This window comes from Epargyreus clarus, unplaced genomic scaffold (assembly GCF_041222505.1).
Source record: "Epargyreus clarus isolate Ecla_fem2 unplaced genomic scaffold, WU_Ecla_fem_2.2 ptg000007l, whole genome shotgun sequence".
NCBI classification, from domain to species: domain Eukaryota; kingdom Metazoa; phylum Arthropoda; class Insecta; order Lepidoptera; family Hesperiidae; genus Epargyreus; species Epargyreus clarus.
The window spans coordinates 7,190,465-7,212,998 of NW_027332215.1; the positions used below are offsets into that span (position 1 = coordinate 7,190,465).

At 35.7% G+C, this 22,534-nt stretch overlaps 1 protein-coding gene across 1 annotated transcript; it reads left to right on the forward strand.

Annotated features, from left to right (window-relative positions):
• The first annotated feature begins 232 nt into the window (after positions 1-232).
• Positions 233-21,816, forward strand: twz (BTB/POZ domain-containing protein twz). The gene is made up of 5 exons (XM_073074483.1): positions 233-405; positions 9,794-9,963; positions 17,093-17,298; positions 18,000-18,130; positions 19,166-21,816. Exons 2-4 carry the CDS (start codon positions 9,803-9,805, stop codon positions 18,122-18,124), a joined length of 492 nt encoding a protein of 163 aa, XP_072930584.1. The 5' UTR covers positions 233-405; positions 9,794-9,802; the 3' UTR covers positions 18,125-18,130; positions 19,166-21,816.
• Positions 21,817-22,534: the final 718 nt, after the last annotated feature.

Consider the following 22,534-nt stretch of genomic DNA (forward strand, 5'->3'; position numbering starts at 1 on the left):
GCAAGGCCTGGGGGACTATACTTTAAGTCCTGCAGAAGATGCCAGGGTAAGGCCTTGAGGGCATTTCCCTGAGGCAAGACGCGGTGGCCGTAGAGCTGAATAAACCGGCACAAAATAACGGCAGCGCGAACTTAGCTCCGTCTCTCTCACACTATGTCGCTCCCTCGCTTTACGTTAACACAACCCCTTCTTGAATATCTGGTCTTTCGCACAGTCAGTCAGTCGAGGGCTCCAGTCGAGGATAGACGTGTTCGCGATCTAATCCAAAACTTCCAGCGATATCTCACGCGCTTAAAACATTGAAAATCTTTTCCCGCTCATTTAGTTTCTATTTCACGTTCTACTTTGTGGTCCATCCGTGCCGCGGCTCCTCAACAGAGATCTCTCCTGTTTCTTTGGAACGAGGTAAGATAAATTAATGGTAAATTCGATCTATTTTATATTTAAGTGTTTTATTATGTACCTATATGTATATTTTGTTTTCTTATTGCAATTTTAATTTATAGCGTTGCGATTACAAATTGCTTATAACTTTTTAGAAGCGATTTATTTTTACGTTCTTATGTGCATATTTATGATTTGTTTAAATGTAGCGCAGGCGGTCTTCGTATTTATGGAATTTTAGGTTCTCGAAATACGCGACGTAGGTTGAAAAGTTTTCATATGTTTATATGTAAAACTGAAGGGTTACATTACACAAGAACTCAAAATTAAAAAAAATAACTCAATTTATGACAATAAAATGCTTTATTATCAAAAGCAAGTTCTTTAAAATAATTAGATAGGTACTTACGATATTAGTAGTTATTTTTGGTATACATATTAAATAAGAATATATACATAATTAAAATATTTAATGAGAAACAATAGATTAAATGTTTCGGCCTAAAGAAACTATCAATACCTTGATACTATTGGTCCTATCCAAGTATCTATCGATCCTTGAGTTTTGAAATCCTAGACTTAACATCTATTTAATTATCATTCTTCCTCTCTTCTTCATGTTACTATTACTGTATTTTTCAGATGGCATAGTAAGCTTTGAACTCACTTAGATATGTAATAACAAAAGATCCAAAAATAGCTAATGCGGTATATTTTGATTGTCCATTGTCCGTAAGAAAATAAAAATTCGTCAGTAGATTGTGCGAGTAATCCCCGCTCGCCGCCGGCCGCCGCCGCTGGCCGCGCGACAAGCGAATTCTCCTATTAGTCTAGTCAACATGTTGAAAAACGTGAAAAATAGGTATAATAATTCGCCAAGTATAGTCCACGTAAAATTCTAGTGCGTTCTGAATATAGAAATGAATCGCGTCGACATAGAAAATTGTATGACTACACCTGCTCGCAGCAACTTCAGAGGGGACTAGCAGTTTGGCGCGGACGATACGAGTCGAACTCGCACATCGAGGCTTCCGTACAACCAAACGTTCATTATTTATTTATTCAATATTTTACTTATTTTTATAAAATAAACATAGAAGATGTTTTATTGTTCTTATTTGTATTTATTGAAGTAGGAAGCGGATCGTAAAAATTTCAACTGTCTTCCTAGTACGTTTTAACAGTTAGATCTAAAAATGCCGAAAAATATCGGTTTGTTGCATGGATACCCCCCTTAATATTCAACGTATTTTATTTTTAACACGTTTTTATTAGCTTGGGCTGTATGTATGTAAGTATGTATGTACGTAACAGTAACGGAATCTTTCAACCCGATTTCTATCCACTTTGAACGTTCAGTTTAATTCAAAATTTTGAAAAAATATCAAAAACCGATGACAATACATGATTTTAATAATTTTGTACCATTGTCCTTATCAACATCCTCAGGATTAACGATTTTCGAGGCGAGAGAAAGCGCCTTAGGGAGAGTTCAGGCAAAGTTACTAGATTGATTTTTAGTTTTCAAAAATAATAATGGTATTTCCCTATAACTCAAATATACTGAAACATATCTATAATGCCATCCTGTAGAATGATTTTTAGGATTCCGTACTCAAAGGATAAAACGAAACCCTCCGCTGTCTGTTCGTGAGTCACAGGGCTTTATCTCTTAAACCGTAATAGATAGACACTTGATTTTTTTACATACGATGCATAATGATGGTCGCTATAACAACAAATACTAAAAATTAATAAAATAAATATAGTTCAAAAAACTAAAAAACACGCGGAAAAAGTGTGGGGTGCTTTTCTAAAATTGGTAAGTGGAGCACTCCACGCTTTTTTCACAATTATACAATTTACTGTTCCTTAATTGATTCCTAGATTGAAAATTATTTTCTAGTTTTTAGTTGATTTTATCATAAAAGCGTGTTTTTTAGTTTTTTTTTAACTATATTTATTATTATTTGTTGTTATAGCGACTACCATTATGCAACTTCTGCAAAAAATTAAGTTTCTATCTATTACGGTTCCGGAGATAGAGCCCTGTGACAGACGGACAAACGGACAAACAGCGAAGTCTTAGTAATAGGATTCCGTTTTTACCCTTTGGGTACGGAACCCTAAAATAACGCTTTAATGATAAAATCAGCTAAAAAGTAGAAAATATTTTTCAACCTAGGAATCAATTAAGGAACAGTGAATAGTTTAATTGTGGAAAAAGTGTGGTACGCTTTTCAAAAATTGATAAATGGAGCCGTAAAAAAATATTTTTGAAGTGAATTAGAATCCACGTCTCGCGCCTTAGCAACCTCAGCAAACGAACACACTTAAAGTAGGGATATACAGGGTGAATTTTTTAAACGGGCCTTCAGGGCCAAATCCGAAACTATGAGGATTAGCCAAAAATGCTGAAAGGAGTTACGAGGCCGATTTTGATAAAAACTAAAACTGCACCATTACTTTTTTAAAATAACTTTCATCCCTAACCGGGAATCGAACGAGTTCATTTTGAAAAAACATACACCCTCTATATTATTCCACTATCTGATAGTGTTGCTTATAAAGATTAAATTCTGGAAAGTAATGTTATGTGACAAATTAAAGGAAAAGGAAAATTTTGAAGAAAATACATATTTTTTCATACATTGGCATACTAATCCTTAAGGATTATGCATAACAAATGATTTATGTATAATTCTTTATAAACATACATACATACATACATACATACATACATACAGGTGAAGCTAATAAAAGCGTGTTAATAAAAATGAATTAAGGTTACCGTCAATAAATCAAAAACTATTACGCGTGAAGAAATATAAAAAGCAAATCCGGAAAGAATAGAAAGTCTACAATAAAACTTGTTAGAAATGATTTGTTTTACTATTAAATATAAATTCAAAAATTTTAAAAAAATATCCTGTTATCCGAATACTTGAAGTAATAAAACCTCATTAGATTATTTTTGAAGAAAATGACTAATTTCGCAACATATTAGTACATAGTATAGTCCGCACCAAACTGCTAGTCCGCTCTGAAGTTGTTGCGAGCACGTGTAGTCATATAATTTGCGACGCGATTCTTTTCTTTATTCAGAGCGGACTAGCAGTTTGGCATGGACTATACCTAAATCTAAATGGCTAGATCACGTCATAACCTGTATTTACTAAACTTATTTTTTTTTTCTACTTGTAGTGATACTGAAATCAGTTCTATCTTTTGTAACTTATTTTGATGTTCGTATAGCTACAAGCTAAAATCTAATGTTTGTAAAGAAGGATATTGGATACATGAACTCCGAAATTAGGTTTTAATTAAAATATACGGTACTGATGTTTCATCTGTATAATTACGGTTGCTTGTGTGGCTTCTTGTAAGACCTTTTTATGAAATTGGAAGCGCTTCAATGTCATTTGAATTTACTGATGAAAAAGATTTTAATAAAAATATAGCGAATTTCAATATATCATTCTTGAAGTATTTGCCAACGAACCAAGCAAAACACATTATCAAAAAATACTTAACCAACCAATTACTCAAGAGAAAGAGCTCAGCTAGTTCAGCTGCGAGTTTATATCAAATAATAAATAGGAAAATAGCTAAATAGGATGATTAAAATTAAATTAACAAAAAATCTACCGTTTCTATATCACTACAAACTACAAAGTATAAAATAATTTAAACTAAAAGATCGTTTTGTTTATAGCTCTAAAGTCGGCGCTGTACCCTTAGTGTGAGATTTTATGTTTTTACAAAAATACTGATTTGTATTTGTTTATTTATTTATTTATTTATTGTATGTATGGGCAAATACGTAAACAAATACAAAAACAGTCATTTTTGTAAAAACAAAAACTCCTACGAAGGGTACGCACATATTTCGTCGTGCGAAGACGGCTCGACGTAAATAAATAATCTGTCCAATATAAACGCCGACTTCAGACATTAAAATTGATTAAATTAATTTTATCTTTTGCTAATTTATTACAGTGAAATTACATGTCGCAATAAATTTAACGTCATTCAATGCATATTTTTCACAATAATAATGGCTTTTAATCCATTTCCAGTCACGTTAGGAAAATGACACATGACAGAATGCGTCACGAATTCCCTCACAAAAGTGGATAATGAAGTTACGTCCGAATGAAATAATTTTGGCGACGCGAGCGACAGATTCCACACCACAGTTCCACACCGTCAGCGTCATTTGTTTTATCCCAATCTGAATAATAAATATATTTTAAGTTTAAAATTAATAAAGAGTGAAGGGTGATTTTAAAACGCGACGCATGCGGTCGCATTATAGACGTTTTATTTCAAAGTTGTGGAAGTGCCCGCCAGCTTCTCACCCCAGCGCCAGACATAAGCAAATATTGGAACAAAGACTTTGCTCACACATTTGAACACTTATTTGTTTAACCTGCCACTCCTGCTCCGGTTTGTGGTCATTGCAACTGGACTTTGTGCATGTGCACGCCTCGCACATATTTGAAGTTTTAACGACAACAAATGGCAAAGTGCTAATATTTGAAGCAAGCTTTGAACAAATACTCAAGCACCGGTGCTTCACTGTGTTGAAACATGTATTCAAATATGTGTTCAAATGTTTGTGCTATGTCTGGCGCGGGCCTAAGAATAAAATCTCAAGTCAGGTGGAAAGATATGGATATACCTATACTAATCGCTCTAAATTTTCCCACCGTATATGCATATGAATGTCTCGCGATTTTTAAGTTGTCTACCGGTGTAGCTGAAACTGCAATAAATATCTCTATGAAATTGGCAGCTATCTTTTACGTCATTATCAACCTGTTACTGTCCCACTGCTGGCCACGACTTCTTTTTGTTTACGAGGGGGGAACCTTCAAAAGGTACTCGATGTCGTGGGAGAGACGTAGGGTTATGTGGGATTCTTACCGCACTAAAACCCCCCCGGTGGCCATCCTCGGCGCTGCGTAGAGGGCTCCGGGATCTCCAAAGGAACGCAACCGGAGCCCTCTTAGCACGTTGCCCCGAAATGCTCCGCCCAGGTGAGCTTGGCTCGCCACACCGTCTGGTGTGTACGACGGTATGCGACCACACATACCGCCGTCCTTCCCGGGGCCGCTGGGTGGTCGGTTCGAGCTCCCATTCTTGCCACCCGCAACCCCGGAAGCCCCTTTTAGTCGCCTCTTACGACAGGCAGGGGATACCGTAGCCCTATTCTGGTCCCGAAACTACAGGGACACAGCGCCGGGGGCCTTTACGTACGCCCGCGGCGACTCCTTCTCCGAGCGGGTTCAGCGCGCTCCCTTGCTCGCTCGGCGTCTTCCTTCGCGGACATGACAACGTCGCAGAAGGTGATCATGCCGTCCCAGGCTTCGCTGCGCTGAACCATCGCCCCGACGATGGCCGACGGAGAGAGATCCGGTCCCACTTTTTCGACGAGGACCCGCCGGGCCACGACTCTCCTAACAGAATAATAAGATTAATCCATAGTCCACCGATGTACCAAGTGCAAATTGGTATTTCACATACGTTTGAGATTATTTTTAACATCTCTCATTCTCTTCACCATTAACGCAAGTGATAATTAATTTCTATTACGCAAACAACTTTGAAAAATCAGAAGTAAATGTCTGGGATTCGAACCCGATTGATTGAGGCCGCGTTTTCACCCTCCGGGTACCACCGCTGATCTTTCACCTATTTTTAGATATTTTCCTACGCGTGTTACGGCGGCGGCTAAAAACCTGTACCTATGACTTCAACCTTACCTACTTTAGAAACATTCTCAGTTTCAGTTATTTTACGCTCAAATGTTATAAGATTATTTGAAGTAAATGTCTGATTTGTATTATGTCTATGTCAAAGTTACTGAGTGTGTTAAACATTGTATCTTCCCAAAAATATGTATATAAATTCTTCAACAATTCAATACCATACTATATGTGAACGAATAGCAGAGCTGTGACAGTTAAGTCATAGCATTGAATTGACTTCAGAAGACCACACGGGTTAATAGATTCTCATCAAAAATATATATACATACCTAGAGCTGGGAAAACCAATTTTAAATAGGCAAGTAAAGTAAGGACTAGTTCGGCTACATTAGATCGGCCCAACAATTTTACAATTTGCCGACTGCCGGGTATTGCTATTCACACTAAGCGATCAATGCAGGTATTTTTTATATCTGGTTGAAACCACAGTACGATCGTCATTAAAATGCAACAGCAACACCCAGCAATCGGCGGACGTTAAAACTGTCCGGTCGACATAAGGTAAACTGGTCTTAAAATAAGCTATATAGCAGAACTTTATTTTAATTAACAAACGTTCCAATTACGAGTACCGTCTTAGTATCAATAAAACGACAAAGAAATAAACAACATTAAAGTACCATTTATACTATTGTACTTAAATGTTTACAGTGTACGTTACACAAAAGATAAATTAGATTAAAAAGAGCCAGCGACGTTTTTCTCAAAATAAAATCAAATTTCAATGGACGTTTCTTCATTGGAACGACAACGGCACGGCACCACCCTTAGGTCTTATTACTGAAATATTAAAACGGGGGGAGATTCTTAAAACAGGTTATTACCTATTATTAGGCAGCAATCTTTAAACCTTGTGCGAAGTCTTAAACACTGAAAACATCCGAAATTAATTGTTTAGCTCGTACTTAGTAAGGTATGAAGTGTGGGGGACTAATCCAAATTTGGAATACGCTTCAGTCTTTTGACTCATGCTCAGTGAGCATAAAAGGGTTGCAGCCAAACCAATTGCAAGGAAAGACAGACAACTTTCTAGGAAGAAATGCATACAACGTTACAGTCTATAAATAAAATAATATAACCCTTGTTTTTACAATATCATAAAAATGGCACATGATCATACATATCACCTGAAGATAAGATGCAACTGCCGCTCATAGACATCTATAATGAGCCCCAGATAAGATTACATAAGACGCCTCGGAAAATTATTATGAGATGAGCGGTGGGTGAAGTTGAAACACTCCCATAGCTCTCCCACCGTTCTCATGTTACATTGGTTTATAAACATTCTGCTTATTTTACGTATCTTTACATAGTAATAATTACATAGTACCTTACTGAAATGAAATCGACCACGCAACGGTGCGAACGCGAACACAACAAGCTTTTAAACACATTGTTAATCCTTTCCGCGGGGGTTTCATTACCCACATGGCATGGTATTGTAGTGACTGCGCAATAGACTTGCATGGCCGGAAATGGGGTCAGTTTTTATTAAAAACCATTTAAATACTGAAAGCTACGCATGCAGCTATGCGATTGTAATAGTTTATGTATATACCTATCTCTACATTGCATTGCAGGATTCCTGTAGTTTGCTAAACGAATGTAATAGTTTTTTATAATATAAGAGTAGCAGACGAGTATGCAGTCCAAATGATGGTAAGTAGCTACTACCGCTCATGGATGTCTGTAATCAACCCCAATTAACATTAAATTCCTGAGGTCTAGGTGCTGCGCCGCTACCCGTGAGGACTCAACTGGAATGCCTCGGAAAACCATATCTCCCTTGTACCCTTCAAACCAGCACCGCTTCACACTGCTATAAAATAGGAATGTAAAAAGAACTGAATGTAGAAAAATCAACCTGTTTTTTTATAATATAGAAGTACCTACCAAACGGAAATGCAGTCCATCTGAAGTGGCTACCGCCGCTCATGAACATACATGTTTAATCAATTGTATATAGACAAAATTGTACTTCTACCTGAAATGGGTCCCAAGCTATAACGATAAAATTAAAATGTTTCGTCGTTGTTTCTTTCACATCACTTACTCAATAAAATTAAAATTCAACGTTTAACACTGCTGTTATGATCCTGCAAAAAGCGTGGCAGAACTAAATTAAAACCCAAACATCTCTATTCCGAGTTAAATGTTGACAAAAAAATTTTGACTTGGTATTATTTTTTTAACTTCGCCAGCGAAAAATAGTCTCAAGGGGAAAACTCCTACGCCTGCCAAAAAGCGACGGATTTTACAAATTTATCATTAAGTAGCTAATTTTCTATTTATAATAGTCCTACAGTAGATAGCGAAAATAACAAAAACACTTTACTATTGTTTCTCTCCATCGTACTTGCTGGATCACAACATAATCTGTGTTTATAATAAGCAGCGACATCAGAAGTACCTATGTATGGTACAAACTGCTAGTCCACTCCGAATATAGAAACGAGTCGCGTCACAATAACATATTGCAGATATTATAGGGGGTTGAAGACAGCGCGGGCAGTTTGGCGCGGACATAAACTAACTTATATTTAAATCATGTTTCACTTTGTAATGATACTGAAGTCGGATTTATTTTTTTATTTTATAAAAGGAGTTCGATTTCAAATTAACTCTATATACGCGATTCACAATAGACCCTCATGGGTTTTATACGCCTAGGGCTCTTATAATTTGTCACCCCATTATCTGGCGAAAAATAATAAAACTAAACTTGTTGCCTGGCGGTCTGGCCTCTGGCAAATAGGCTGGAAAGAGCTACTGTCTTGTTTATGAATTAGGGTTGTGAAACTCTTGTGAAGGGTAACTGTATACGATGCGCCGATGTGAATATTTTAAATATCAATGATATCCTTAAGGTTAAATATCTATCATTTAACAACCGTTATTGGTTATAATTATTTATCCAATTTTTGCCTATTTCTTGTAAGCGAAAGTTATAGTTGCCAATGTTCGATCTTTTAATATTTCAACTTTAAATCACTCTCCTGTAAAGTTTACGCAATATCGCTTAATAAGGATTAAATTTCAAGCTTTGGCGACATTTGGTTGTGTATACGATTCCATGGCCCAAAAATAAAAATGTGTTGTCTATCCAAGATCGAAATTTTATATTCTAGATTGCCAATTTTATTTTGTGGTAGGCTAAAATTGGACGCATTGATTAATAATAAGGAGTGTAAATAGTTAGGTATATTTGGTGTCATTCCGGGTATCGAACACGGATCATAATACTACGCCTATTCCAAAATCATTTCAAAATCATGCACTGACCTTATAAAAAACGGACGTCGTGTAAGTCGCTACCACTCAGAAAGTTGACAAATAATTCGCCAAGTACATGTCGAATTCGCACACAGAGGGTTTGGTAGACTTTACACGTCTTTGATATATCTATTTTTAAGATGCCGATGTCTTGATATCCCTATTAGTAAGAGCCTTGTGGGTTTCCTCACAATTGTTTTCATAATAGTTAATAGATAATTAGTTTCTTATACACAAATAACTTATAAAATCAGTACCTGGGGGATTCGAACCTAAAGCTTCTCACTTGAAACAGTGTTTAAAATTAGGTTACTGCTTTTTTGGTAGACAAAAGTGTTAAAATTGAAACTTATTTTCAGTGGCGTAACATGTTTCCGGGCAAAGCCGCAAGTCCCAACAGCAACGTTTTCGACGACGTTGGTCACGTGGCGATGATGCCCCGCGTCGCAGTCACCACCATGGCCCGCGCTCCCGTGCACATCGACGTCGGTGGCGCCATCTACACGTCCTCTCTCGAGACGCTCACTGCGTAAGTTTCATTGTCAATCATTATCATTTTTTTAATAGGATTGTAGCCATTTACCATCAGGTACGACAGCCCATGGACATCTCTTATCAACCCCATATAAGATTAGAATCCTACCTGAGGTCGGTCATAGATGCGCCGCTACTCCTGAGTCCTAAGGTGGATTGCCTCAGAAAAGTAACTTCCTCACCACAACCTTCAAACCGGAACACAACAGCACTTAACAGTATAAGGATTGTGAATATTTACCATTTATACGTTTAACATTATAATGAGGCGCACGTAATTCAATCCTTTGTGTTTAAATTCATAATTTATTTGCATTCATAAAATATTAGCGAAATATCGTGTTTGCTTATGTATTTACTTTCGAGTTTCATGCGCTTTGTATACCTTATTTTAACTTACATGTGGGAAAGGCGTGAGTAATGAGGACAGTATCATTGTTGAAATTTAAATATTGCGCAGTTGTGCACATTACAATATTATATTTAATATGCGTATGATTGACAATTAAAATTATGTTTGAAAACTTGTGCAGTCTATTTAATTGTGGTTCTACAATTTTTTTTAATACTAGTGAAATCTATATTGGGGAAAGGGAAAGGTATTATGGGGTAGGCTCGACTTTAGCATAGTCGAAAAAGAAAGTCTTTAAACACGAGCATCTTTTTCGATTGGTAGAGTGTGCAGATCTCTATTGGACTCACACATAACAAAGGTATACCTACGTTCTTGTATAATATTTTTCACTGTTATATTTTAACGGTACTGCAATATCGCCTCATAATAAAGGTATTCAGGACTTGCTTTCAAATTACCTCAAAATAAAAAATAAGCGGACAAAAATCAAAAGTTGGAGCGGGGCACTGGCCAGTAATTAATAATTATAAAAAGCTATGTGTAGCTTTAGGCTGTACGTGTGTGGGTTGGGTTGTAAATAAGCTTGTTTTATCTGTGCTCAGTCCCGCGCAAGGCGCTCGCGGCTCGCCTACAGGCACTGCGGGCCTCGTACCCGCCGCCCGCTCTTTTAATCAACCCACTCGAGGGCACCAAAATAAATATCTTCCCAATTGTACTCCTCGGAGATTGACAGAACCGCAACACTGTTCTCAGGTTACATTACGGTTTTGTGTAACGTAAGGTTTGGGTTGCAATGATCCGTACTGAACTAGATTCCGTATTTTGCATTGGTAGGTATTTATTTAGATATTAAAAGTTATGGATGTTCGTATAATGGTGGTGGATACCTATAACGTTTTTGATGCAAGACAATTTAATAAAAATAAAAATAGACAAATTAATTAAAAATAGTTAATACTGAAATAATCTTTCTTTCTTTCTTTCTTAAATGTGCTGAATTTTGACCATCGCTACATGTCTGCCTTACCACCGTATTTTTTGAGGTTCCATTCACAAGTTTAAAAACGAAATGCTATTACTATGCCCCTTAAGCAGTACTAGATAGGGTCATTTTTACAGGGTAAGTTTGTATTACTGTGACCGCTATATAATAAAAATAAAAGAGGTTGTAAAATAAATGCAGAGTCCTGTACAAAAAACAGGTAGGTACCTACGATACGGAATTTTTCGGTTTATTCATTGAATCATAATGGATATACAGTAAAAATTTTCACTATACATTTGTTATGTGGCTGCTATCATAACAAATACTATTAGTAATGATTATAAAAACAAAAACCTTAAAGTTACGACTATTTAAAATTATTCTAACTATTTAGACGCATCCAACGACACCTCACATGTTAAGATAGGCCCACATCGAGCATCCAGAGGAACGCCGCGAAGTTTTCGTCGGTAAGAGTCCGACATATCCCTTTCGCTCCCCCGGGCGTAAGGGAATCCATAAGGATTTCTACGGTAAAAAAAAAAGCCGTTGGGCAGGCGTTCGAAAAACATTACCACAGTCGGGTAAAAAATACAAAATTTGTGTAGTGAGTCCGACTTCGACCTGGTATTTTTTTATTTAATCTTATAAAGATACGAATCACAGCGTCTTATAACTTTTTTTTTTAATTTATCAACAACGACAATTAATTAATTAATTCAGCAAGGTAATCTTGGGTACACTTTCTCGGGGCAGCGATTTGGCTAATTTATTTTATTTATAAAATTTATGTGTTAATTGTAGTAGATTTATTTTATTTTAAATAGTTTTTTTTTAATTTCTAGTGAAGTTAAAATTACGACAGATTGAAGAATCTAAATGTTATATTTATATGTGCAAGTAGATAATACATATAATAATTTGAGCAGACCATGCTGTGAGCGGTTGAAAATGAAAATCTATTTTTATAATTTGAACTGTTTGTTTAGATGATTAAATACAGTCAATCACGGCTAAATGCTCAAAGATTATTTTTGACAGCGTCTTCACATGAACGAATTTTCAGGAAGTGTCTACATTCAGGAGGTACTCCGAATATTTATTCCGATTGCCAAAAGCGATTTGTTTTATACATTTTATATATAAAATTCGCGTGTCACAATGTTATTTACCGTACTCCTCAGAAACGTCTTTACCGATTTTCGCCAAATGTTACCAATGAGGATTAAGTTGGAAGGTCTCAGATAAGAATGACGTGTCCAATACGACAAAAATGTTTATAATTTAAATAATGTAATTCCGGAGATAATACCTATTATTAGTAGGACAATCCGATACCTGGAAGTGGGTCGAATTTGTCTAACAAGATTTTTCCAAAACTTTTTGATACACCAGAGGCGCGTGCCTTAGATTTGAACCACGGACGTCTCGATCGAGTGGCCGAGTTTCACCCACTGCGCCATATGTACCTAGTCAGGTTCAATATCGTACAACATTAACATCGTATCATAAAGTATCAAACGTAGGTACACGTCAAAAGTAGCTTAACACCTATACGTGCAAGAACAGATTACCATCGTTTGCTTCAAATATATCAATTTTAAATCGCACTTGTCCGGTTTATTTATTATATCTTATTAGAAACATTATTTTTGTTCGTGTTGACCCATTCCAGACTACTGCTGGGCACGGGTTTTCTCGCAGAGACAGGTGGGTTTAGGCTACGACCTACGGCCAGCGCTAGCCAAGTGCGAATCAATAGACTTCACACACCCTTAAGAATTAAGATACCTATGAGGGAGTAAGTAATGATAATTGCGATTTATTTAGCATAGGTGTATTTGTACTAGTAAAATAAACAAGAGAAGTGTAGGTGGTGGTACCTCTGTTCGACTCCGGCGGCACCACCGCCGCACATCCATTTCGGCCTAATAACAGTAGCGTTAAGGACTGCTGCGTTCAGTTTGCCAGCTTATTTCTGAAGGGGGGCGGCGCATCTGGGGTTAATTTTAGATGTCCATGGGCGGCAGTAGCAATTTACCCTTAGGTGGACAGCATGCTCGTCTGCGACTTCTATGATGTAAAAAAAAGCTGAAACTTTAGCGAATTAGGATGAAATGTCTGTAATTTTTCTGCTTTTCGTAGCTAACGTTACTGCGATTGCGATATTTATTATGCTTAAAATATATCTACTATACCATCACGTGACGCGTCAAAGCTGCAAGCAAGCCGCGAAATGTATAATATATGCCTATGGATCGAAACATGAGTTCATATGTGATGAATTTTTAAGGACTATCGGATACAAGTGTTTTATAGGTTATATTACATAAAAACTAATTTGTTATTCTTTAAATAATTTAGTGTGAATACTGCACTAGAAATTGACGCCAACACTTAGATCAATAAAATATTGGCCAAGTACGAGTCGGAGTCGCTAACAGAGGGTTCCGTGCCACCAAATTTTAATTTAAGTATTTTTAGTATTTTAGTACTTATCATATTAGTTATTATAGCAGCCATAAAAGTAAGTGCATTGTGATTATGTGAGGTTTTTACATATTAAGGATACGATAGATAAAGAAAAAAACGCGCATAAACGCTTTCTTGTACGGCGATCACTGTTTATTTTCAAGATTTTTATTTTTAGTATTTGTTGTTATATTTCGTTTTTACCGTTTAGATACGCAAGAATCAATAATAGCTAAAAGCAAACTATAACTGCGAGCAATATTTTGAAGGACGAGGATAAGAATTTAAGGACACTGAGTTTAATATTCGATGGATACAAGCTTTGCTTTAATAATAATATTTTGTATCGCGACGAACAATCTTTGAAATAAAGTATTGCAACCAATTTGTTTCTAAATTCTTGGGATAGATGCGGGTTTATGCGATATTCTTACAAATCAGTCAAAGTGCTCATATAGATCTGACATATTTACGGCATACCACACACATAAATCATGTGGGCTTATGAGAAGGAAACGTTAAAGCGTCATTTCAACGTGTGATTAAGGCACTCTTTTTTGAGGACGCCTTTCGTCCTCGAGACAAAAGTGAACTTATTGGCCTTAGGGAATAACTTGACGAAAAAATCTCGGTAAAAATAAATAATGCTGCCCCCTAAAATGTTGCGTGCGGGGCGCAATTTGAAAATAGCGAACTGGAGAACAACAAAGAAGAATATAATATGAAAAACGGTAATCCAATCTTGCCGCCCTATAAACAATGGCGCCCGGGGCGGGGGCCGGCAAGCTATGCGTCAGCTTCAAGAGAATGCACTGGGGCCTCGGGGACTTTTCGGAAACAACCGCTTCTACAGACATGCCCAGAGGCAACCAAACATACTGCCGAGGGCCTATCGTTTTCTTGTCGACGGGCCTCCAGGTCACAGACAGACGCCGCGGAATTGCTGTTAGTATCGATACAGTTACTGTAGTTTGATTTGAGCAAGTAATATAAGCATGACGACGCGTGCGTGGTCTTTTAAATAGTTTTCTCGATCATACACAATTATGTGTATCATGGTTTGATATACATTATTATAAAAAAAAGAAATGCAACAACAAGTCTTATTCGTTATGAGTGGTATCACCAAGTTTATGAAATAGATAACGTTGTTACTTTAATAGATTTAAACATTAACAACTCTTATTTGCACTGCCTTTCGGTAGAGTCCCAAGAATGCTGGCCGCGTTATCGCGTTATTAGACATTATTATTACATATATGAGACATTCTTCAACCGACCAAGAATGCATTCTCTTCAGTATATCGATGAGTCCTATGTATATGGGCCAAACTAAATATTTGGCCATTTTGACTTTTTTATGGTAAACGCATTTTATTGATATAATGAATCAAGTGAGCTACTAAAAAAAAGATTTCTGCATACTATCTTTTATTACAGTATAAATGATTGATTATATTTTATATATATTGATATTCTAACATGAATTTTAATGTACAAGGTCCTAAGAGTAGTTAGAGACTTGGACGCAGGGAGCTCCCGCGTGTTTTTTTTTTTTGTAATTTGGACCAATCAGCCACTTTGACACTTAGTCTTATACGTTGAACAGAGCAACGGCCGCACTATGACGAAAAAAGATGTAATTGCTGTGTTTTTGGATTACAATTTAGTTTAATTAGTAAAAGGTGGCATCCAATCGCGCTAAGTTGTGTAGAAGAATTAGAATTTGTCATTGGGAAAGGATCAAATGGGAAATAAATAAATAACTTATATTGTAATTAATACATTATCCACTACTTTAATTGTTAATTGATTTTAGTGGCTAAATATATATATATATATATATATATATATATATATATATATATATATATATACTTTATGATAATTAGCGTAAAATGCATATAATGGCCAATATGACACATTGGCCTATTTATGGTGTTTTTAAAATAATATAATTTAAACAAAAACTGACGTAGAAGGGCTAATGTTATGTAAAACAAAATCCGATAAATGTAAACGTAAAATAGTATAGTATAAATGAGGAGGATAGTTGTCTCAGCAAACAAGCGAAGATTAGTAAATATAGGTTATATCAATCTGAAGTTATAGTAAAGTTAAACTTTTGGAAGACTCTCCTGTAAAGTTGTAATTTTGCAGTTTGGCCCATATACATAGGATCCATCGATATAGCCATATTATTATGATATACGTAATTAGCTTAGCGAGTTCTACTTATATATTACGACTACAGACCGGATAAGTTGTTTCTTAAGCTTTTACCCGCGACTGTATTCGCATTCAGAGTTTTTATCTATACCTCGGGATATGTATCTTTCTCGGGATTAATGGTCTCTGTCTTTTCCTGAATCTTTGATAGCACGTTTAGAGAACTTCAGGACAATTGGTTATACTTAAGGCGTGCAAGTGCAGCAAACAAACAAACTCACATTCGTATTTGTAATACTAGTTAGGTACTACATTTATACACATAGAATAGGGCATTTTGTTTTCGCACTGCACTGTCATGGCGCCCCACGGATGAATTGCCACCGGTGCCGGTAATGACCGCAGGTAACCGCTGTGGCCGCCGGCTGCCGCAAACAAAGCCGTGTGAGAAACAATCTATCTATTCGGATCGCAGGAAATGAATGCACTGTGCCACTCTAATGGGACGACCTAGCTCTATTTTTGAAGTTAGGTATACCTTCCTTTGAGGCGTTTAGGGAAAAATATTAGAGTGACTTTTTACAAAAACGATTAAAGAATGAATACCATAAAACTGGTTACTTATCTTAACAACGTTCGTTCGATGTTGAAAAAGTTCTCTGTCCTTAGGTGTAGCAGCGCATACGTGGTCGACCTCAGATAGGATTCTACTCCAATTTGGGATTGGTTATGATGTTAATGGATAGCAGTGACCACTTACCATCAGATGTATGCAAGCTCGTTTTCTACTGTTATAAAAAGTTGTTATGAAGGTGTTACAATCTTTTGTTTTTCGAATTCGGCGGCATCACCGTCACACCCATTTCTGCCTATTAACACTAGTGTTAAGCGCTGCTGTGTTCGGGTTTGAAGGGTGTGGTATAAGGGAGAAATACTTTTCCGAGGCGTTCCAGCTTAGTCCTCAGGGGTAGCGGCGCATCTGTGGCCGACCTCAGGTAGGAATACTTACTAGCTGAGATTGATTACAGATGTCCATGGGTGGTAGTAGCCACTTACCATCAGGTGGACTGAATGCTCATCTGTTATGTAGTTCTATATTATAAAAAAGTAGAATTTTCAAAATTATAACGTTGCAATCTTCAGGTATCCGCACTCGAGGATCGGCAGGATGTTCTCTGGCTACATTCCGATCGTGCTGGACACGCTGAAGCAGCACTACTTCATTGACCGCGATGGTGGTATGTTCCGCCACATCCTGAACTTTCTCCGCTACAAGAAGCTCATGCTGCCCACCAACTTCCCGTACTTGGATCTGCTTATTCATGAGGCTCAGTACTTCGAGCTGGATGGTAAGTACTTAACAATAAATAGAGGATTATTATAAAATAAACTCGACTGCTTATAAATATAACATATAGAGCCGTAGGATATGCTACAAATGAGACATACTTATATACGGTCGAAAAACATTATATGAAATCATAATTATATTTTATTTTGAAAATATAGGTACATTGTTAATTTCATTATTTATTAGTGGCATTTGATGTGTTGTGGATATAAATACAAAAAAGTTGCAAAAATGAAAAAAATATGTTTATAATAAATTACACCTACAGTCTTTACCGTGATAAGTTAATTTCAACTAAATATATTAGCCGAAAATAAGTTTTCCTAATCTTCGTGTTGCCGAAAACAAAAATAAGGTTGCCAAGCGGTGAATAAATCCTTACATATCTGTATATGTACGTATTATTGAAAAGTACCTTAGGTAAGTAGGTATTTGAGCAGTTGATGTAGGAACCCAGGTATCTTAAGTAAGTTACATTAATATGATCTCTTACTGAATCGTTTCTGAATCGTTTTCTCTTCTTTGCTATTACACGTAGGTAATGTTTTACTAGATTCCATAATGCTCATAAAGTGTAATCCTTTGTTCTTCATCACTCGTAGGTACGAGTATGTCCGGGACTGAGCTACGAGTATATAGCAAGTTACCCATAACTATTTTGAGTAATAGGATAACGTAGAAATCCCTGTCTGATTGCAGCGATGGTAATGGAGCTGGCTAAGCTGAAGTCTGCTCGCGAGAACATGAAAATGGAAGCCAAGCGCGAGTATTCCAGCCGCTCCGGAACTTCCACTCCGGACCAGATGCCTGAGCAGTCATCCTGAATGCAGGTTTGTAGATCCATAAAACGCTCATTGATCAATAGCCGAAGTTGCCCTTTAAAGATTTGTATAGTCATCATTAAATCTCACGTGTACGTGTGTGTTTTTTTATAGTATAGTAAATTATTACTATTTGTCATCATCTGAACATAATTATTTCATTATTTCATAGGAAAGGATATTAAAAGGATGATATTTAATTTATACTATATAATTAGTAATATATATATAATATACTATATAAGTAGCAATTAATACACTGAAGTTAGTGAAGTTCTGTTTTTAATAAGTTTAGTATCTTATTAAACCGAAAAAAATGTAATATTGGAAAATGAATATACGTATCATTTTTTATTTATACGATTTGTAAATATTACGTTATATCAGAATAACGCGTCCATTCCATTCAATTTTTAATATATACAGTTGGTCCCTCGCGCAACGGCGCTAAAGCGGCGACGTTGCTTTCGGGCGACGTAGCCGCGGGCCCGGTAATAGCCGCAAGCCATAACAGACTCAGTCTCGGTCCTTTGATATTTCTCGAATGATGAATTTTTTGCTCGCTCCCATTAAAAGTAGTTTCATTCAATTGTGCTAGCCTTGTTTTATTTAGTATTGTTTACGTTTGGTTTGCCGTTGCATAAATGAAGAGTCGCGATGTAAGTTTTTTTATATGGATAAAAATTTAAAGGACCTTTTAAGTCGAATGGTATATTTACATTTCTTTACACATAATACTTATTAATATATATAATAATAAGATTGAAGTACCAAACATGTGTATTTGAAAACTGTAAACCTGTAACTGTAAACCTGATGATAGGTAAGTGCATGGTGAGTTCTATGTGTAGACAATGCGTTGCCAACGCGTTGTGTTGCGTTGCAAAAGACTTCTATGGCTACTATGATAACAAACACTAAAAATAAAAACAATAAACATTTGATAGTATCTAAGCTTCCGTGTGCTGCTCGCACTTGGACATTTTTTATGAAATACCTTTAAAATATTCTTTTTGATTAATAAATTATTTCTTTTCGTTTCAGGAGTCGCAACCTGGCCCGAGCGGTGCCAGTTTGCCAAAAAGGCAACGCCACTGAGCGGCCATCCGAATGTAGACGGATTGCTTTAGATGTTTTGTCATTCTATGTTCATCGTCACTGCTCATTATTTTGTCATGCTTATCACATTTCAAACTGAAATCTTAATACGTACTACGTAGACATCTTAATGTTTTTCTATAACTACCTATACACGCTTTCTGCATCATTTAAACTTTGATCGAAAAATATTGCAGTATTTTTAAATTAATCCCAATAGAAGCAAGATACATACTTGTTTCAAGATTGTCTCACTTTCTAGAAAAGCAAAGTAAAACTTTATTGAATTTTTTAATATTACACGAGTAGTAAATATCAGATATTGTGCACATTTGAATACCATACTTTTTGTAATGTCTGCAACAGATCTTCATAGCACATTGCACTGAGAAGACAACTCAACAAGTAAATTTATAAAAATAAAATAGTAAGTTTAATCAAAAACTTTAAATAACAATGTTTTATTTGAATCATAATATGTATCTAACTATAATATCTACGTATAACTAAAATAAAAAGTTAAAGTAGGCACTATTTTGGCCTTTCGATTTTGTGTATATATAAATATTTAGGTAAATATTGTATGCATTAATATTATAGTATAATATGTATCTTTTTAATTTTTAATTTTAGTTTTTGAACTTAGGTACTTAAGGGTCCTTACTCACTATCGTCTAGTAGTCTAGAGATCTACAAAATGGTTAAAGTTGAACTGTTAACCACAGAAAAAAATATTTTTACCATATTTTTTTTCTAATCAGAATTATTCATACTATATTTCGTCAAATTACGATGTACCAATCGAGGTAACCTTGATTATCTTCTTCTTCAGGCGAGCTAACCGATAGTGTGTATGTGCACTTAACGTTATTATTACGGTCTCTCATATTTCATAAGCATTATTGCCTAAAGGTAACTTACTGTAATTTTACTGTATTTTTAAAAAATCGGACCTTCAAGTATTAAAAATATGATTCGCAAACACTCATTTAATGAGACACCATATATATCTTATTCCTTGTACGTTACATCTAGAATTAGACAATACGTATGGTGTCTAGTGTGAGCTTATAAAATAAATCACCTAAGTCGCCCTTTTATATCTCACTTGTACTAACTTTTTGTACTAGACTATTTTCATCTACTATTTTTGTTTAAGCTTCATATTTAGAACAGTGTATCCCGCATCTTACTATAGTAATATAATTGGAAATTTCTTCGACAAGTTCATGATAATTCGTACATTATAATGTTTCACTATTACTGTAAATTAAAATATACAATGCACTTGACAAAATCTTGTATTGTGTAATCAACCGACGTTACGTTAAACGGTCTTATTCTAGTCAGGCAAGAGTTTTTGAAAGAGCATCTGTATATTTTAATGAAGAGGACTATTTACAGAGTATTTCTTTATTTGTGGTTTGTTTGTTTGGGTCTCTTTATCATACCCTAGATTTTACTTTTACATTATGAATTACTAACTTGTTATCTGGGTTTCTAGGGATTCCTATCTATGACTATTTTGTTTTCTTTTTATTTCTTAAGCGTAGAGATATATATTTTAGAAATTAAGTGTGAAGGTCGGGTCGGGACCGATTGCAATTATGATTCTGAGATTAACGATTATTTTGTTTTAAAATTTAAAAATGTCGTATTTAATTTATGTATTCTTCAGCTATTCTTTCGCTATTTACTATCTCATGTGAATAACTGAAGTCAGGAGTAAACTATCTAATAAAGTATTAATACACTTATATAAAACTAGCTGACCCGGCAAACATTGTGTTGCTATATAAACAAAAAAATGTTAAGGATAAACAACCCTTATAACTGTATGAAAAATAGAATATGCATATAAAATTTGGTGAAAATCGGTTAAGCCGTTTTGGAGGAGTACGGTTACTAATATTGTAAAACGAGAATTTTATATATAAGATAAATTATAATAAAATTCCATTGAATAGCACTCAAAGCAAAGTAAATTCATCGGCCTTGTATTTCTTTATCTACTCTATAAAGGCCATTAAAATATATCTGTAATGAGGCCTGTATCTCCAGGGACACCGGCAACGGTGGTCAATGCTATCCCTCCCTTCCAGCTCATAATCTTGTCGCGGAGAAAGCTCCGCCAAAGAGGCTCGCCAACCCGGTGAAGCTGGAAAGGCCGCCAATAATTACACAATATTTCGACCACCCACCACCACCACCCAGCGACACTAGTACCCAGGTGCCTAACTTTTAATATAGTTGGTTAAGTACATTATTTATGTTTTTTCTTCAAAATTAACTTTCAACTCGACGTTATATCCTTTTTATTTATAAGAGTTATTTTGAAGTTCCTGTGTTAGTAATATAATTAAGGTATCTATTTTAATGTGCAAAAGTGAAATATCTTTGCAGGTTTTTAAATATTTCCATTAATTATGTTTTTCTCTTTTACTTATTATAAGAATGTGCTCTGTACTTAGTCCTAACATAATATAACTTGCATTTACTTGTATGAGTTGATGTCGTCATACCATTATTAGATTTGTGGTTCCTAAATGTTGTAAAACAATAAAAACGATAAAATTCCTGAAAGGGAAAAAGTCTTTTATTGAATACTAAAACTTTAGTTTAATACGCGCTGTCAGATACTTTATTTATATTTGCATATATTAAGAAATTGAAGTATCAAACCAACTTGCAGTCCATCTGATAGAAGGTCTTCTCCGTTCATGGTCAATACTAATCAAATCTTGATAGTACTGAAGATTTTTTAAATCTCATAATTAAACCATCTGATGGTAAGTGGCTAATGCCGCCAATAGCCATCTGTAATCAACCTTATCACAGATGCGCTGCTACCTAAGAGGTCGAAGCTGGAATATCTCGGAAAGGAATGCTTTCCGTACCACCGCCTTCAACTAGAACACGGCAACGGTGAACATTGCTGTTACTACCCAAAACAAGTGTGGCGATGGTGACACCGGAGTCAAGCTACAGAGGTTTTTACTCCTACTTGATCACAGCCATAGATGTCGAGAATTAAGTTAGACCGAAATTAATGTTTCCCTTACATCTACTTTCGAACCATGGCACTTATTATACGGAAGAAATAGTCGCTAAGGATGCAATTTGAAAATCTTCTTATACATTGAATTTCTACTCAGTGGCAGTAAAATACAAAAACTACCGGTCAAATATGTCACCTGCTGTTCCCTGCATGATAGGCTGGCGAGACTCTTAAATAGGTGTATATGTTACAGTCAAATTATACATAATGACTGGTTATTCTGTATAATAACTAATTTGTCCAGACAATGTAGTTAA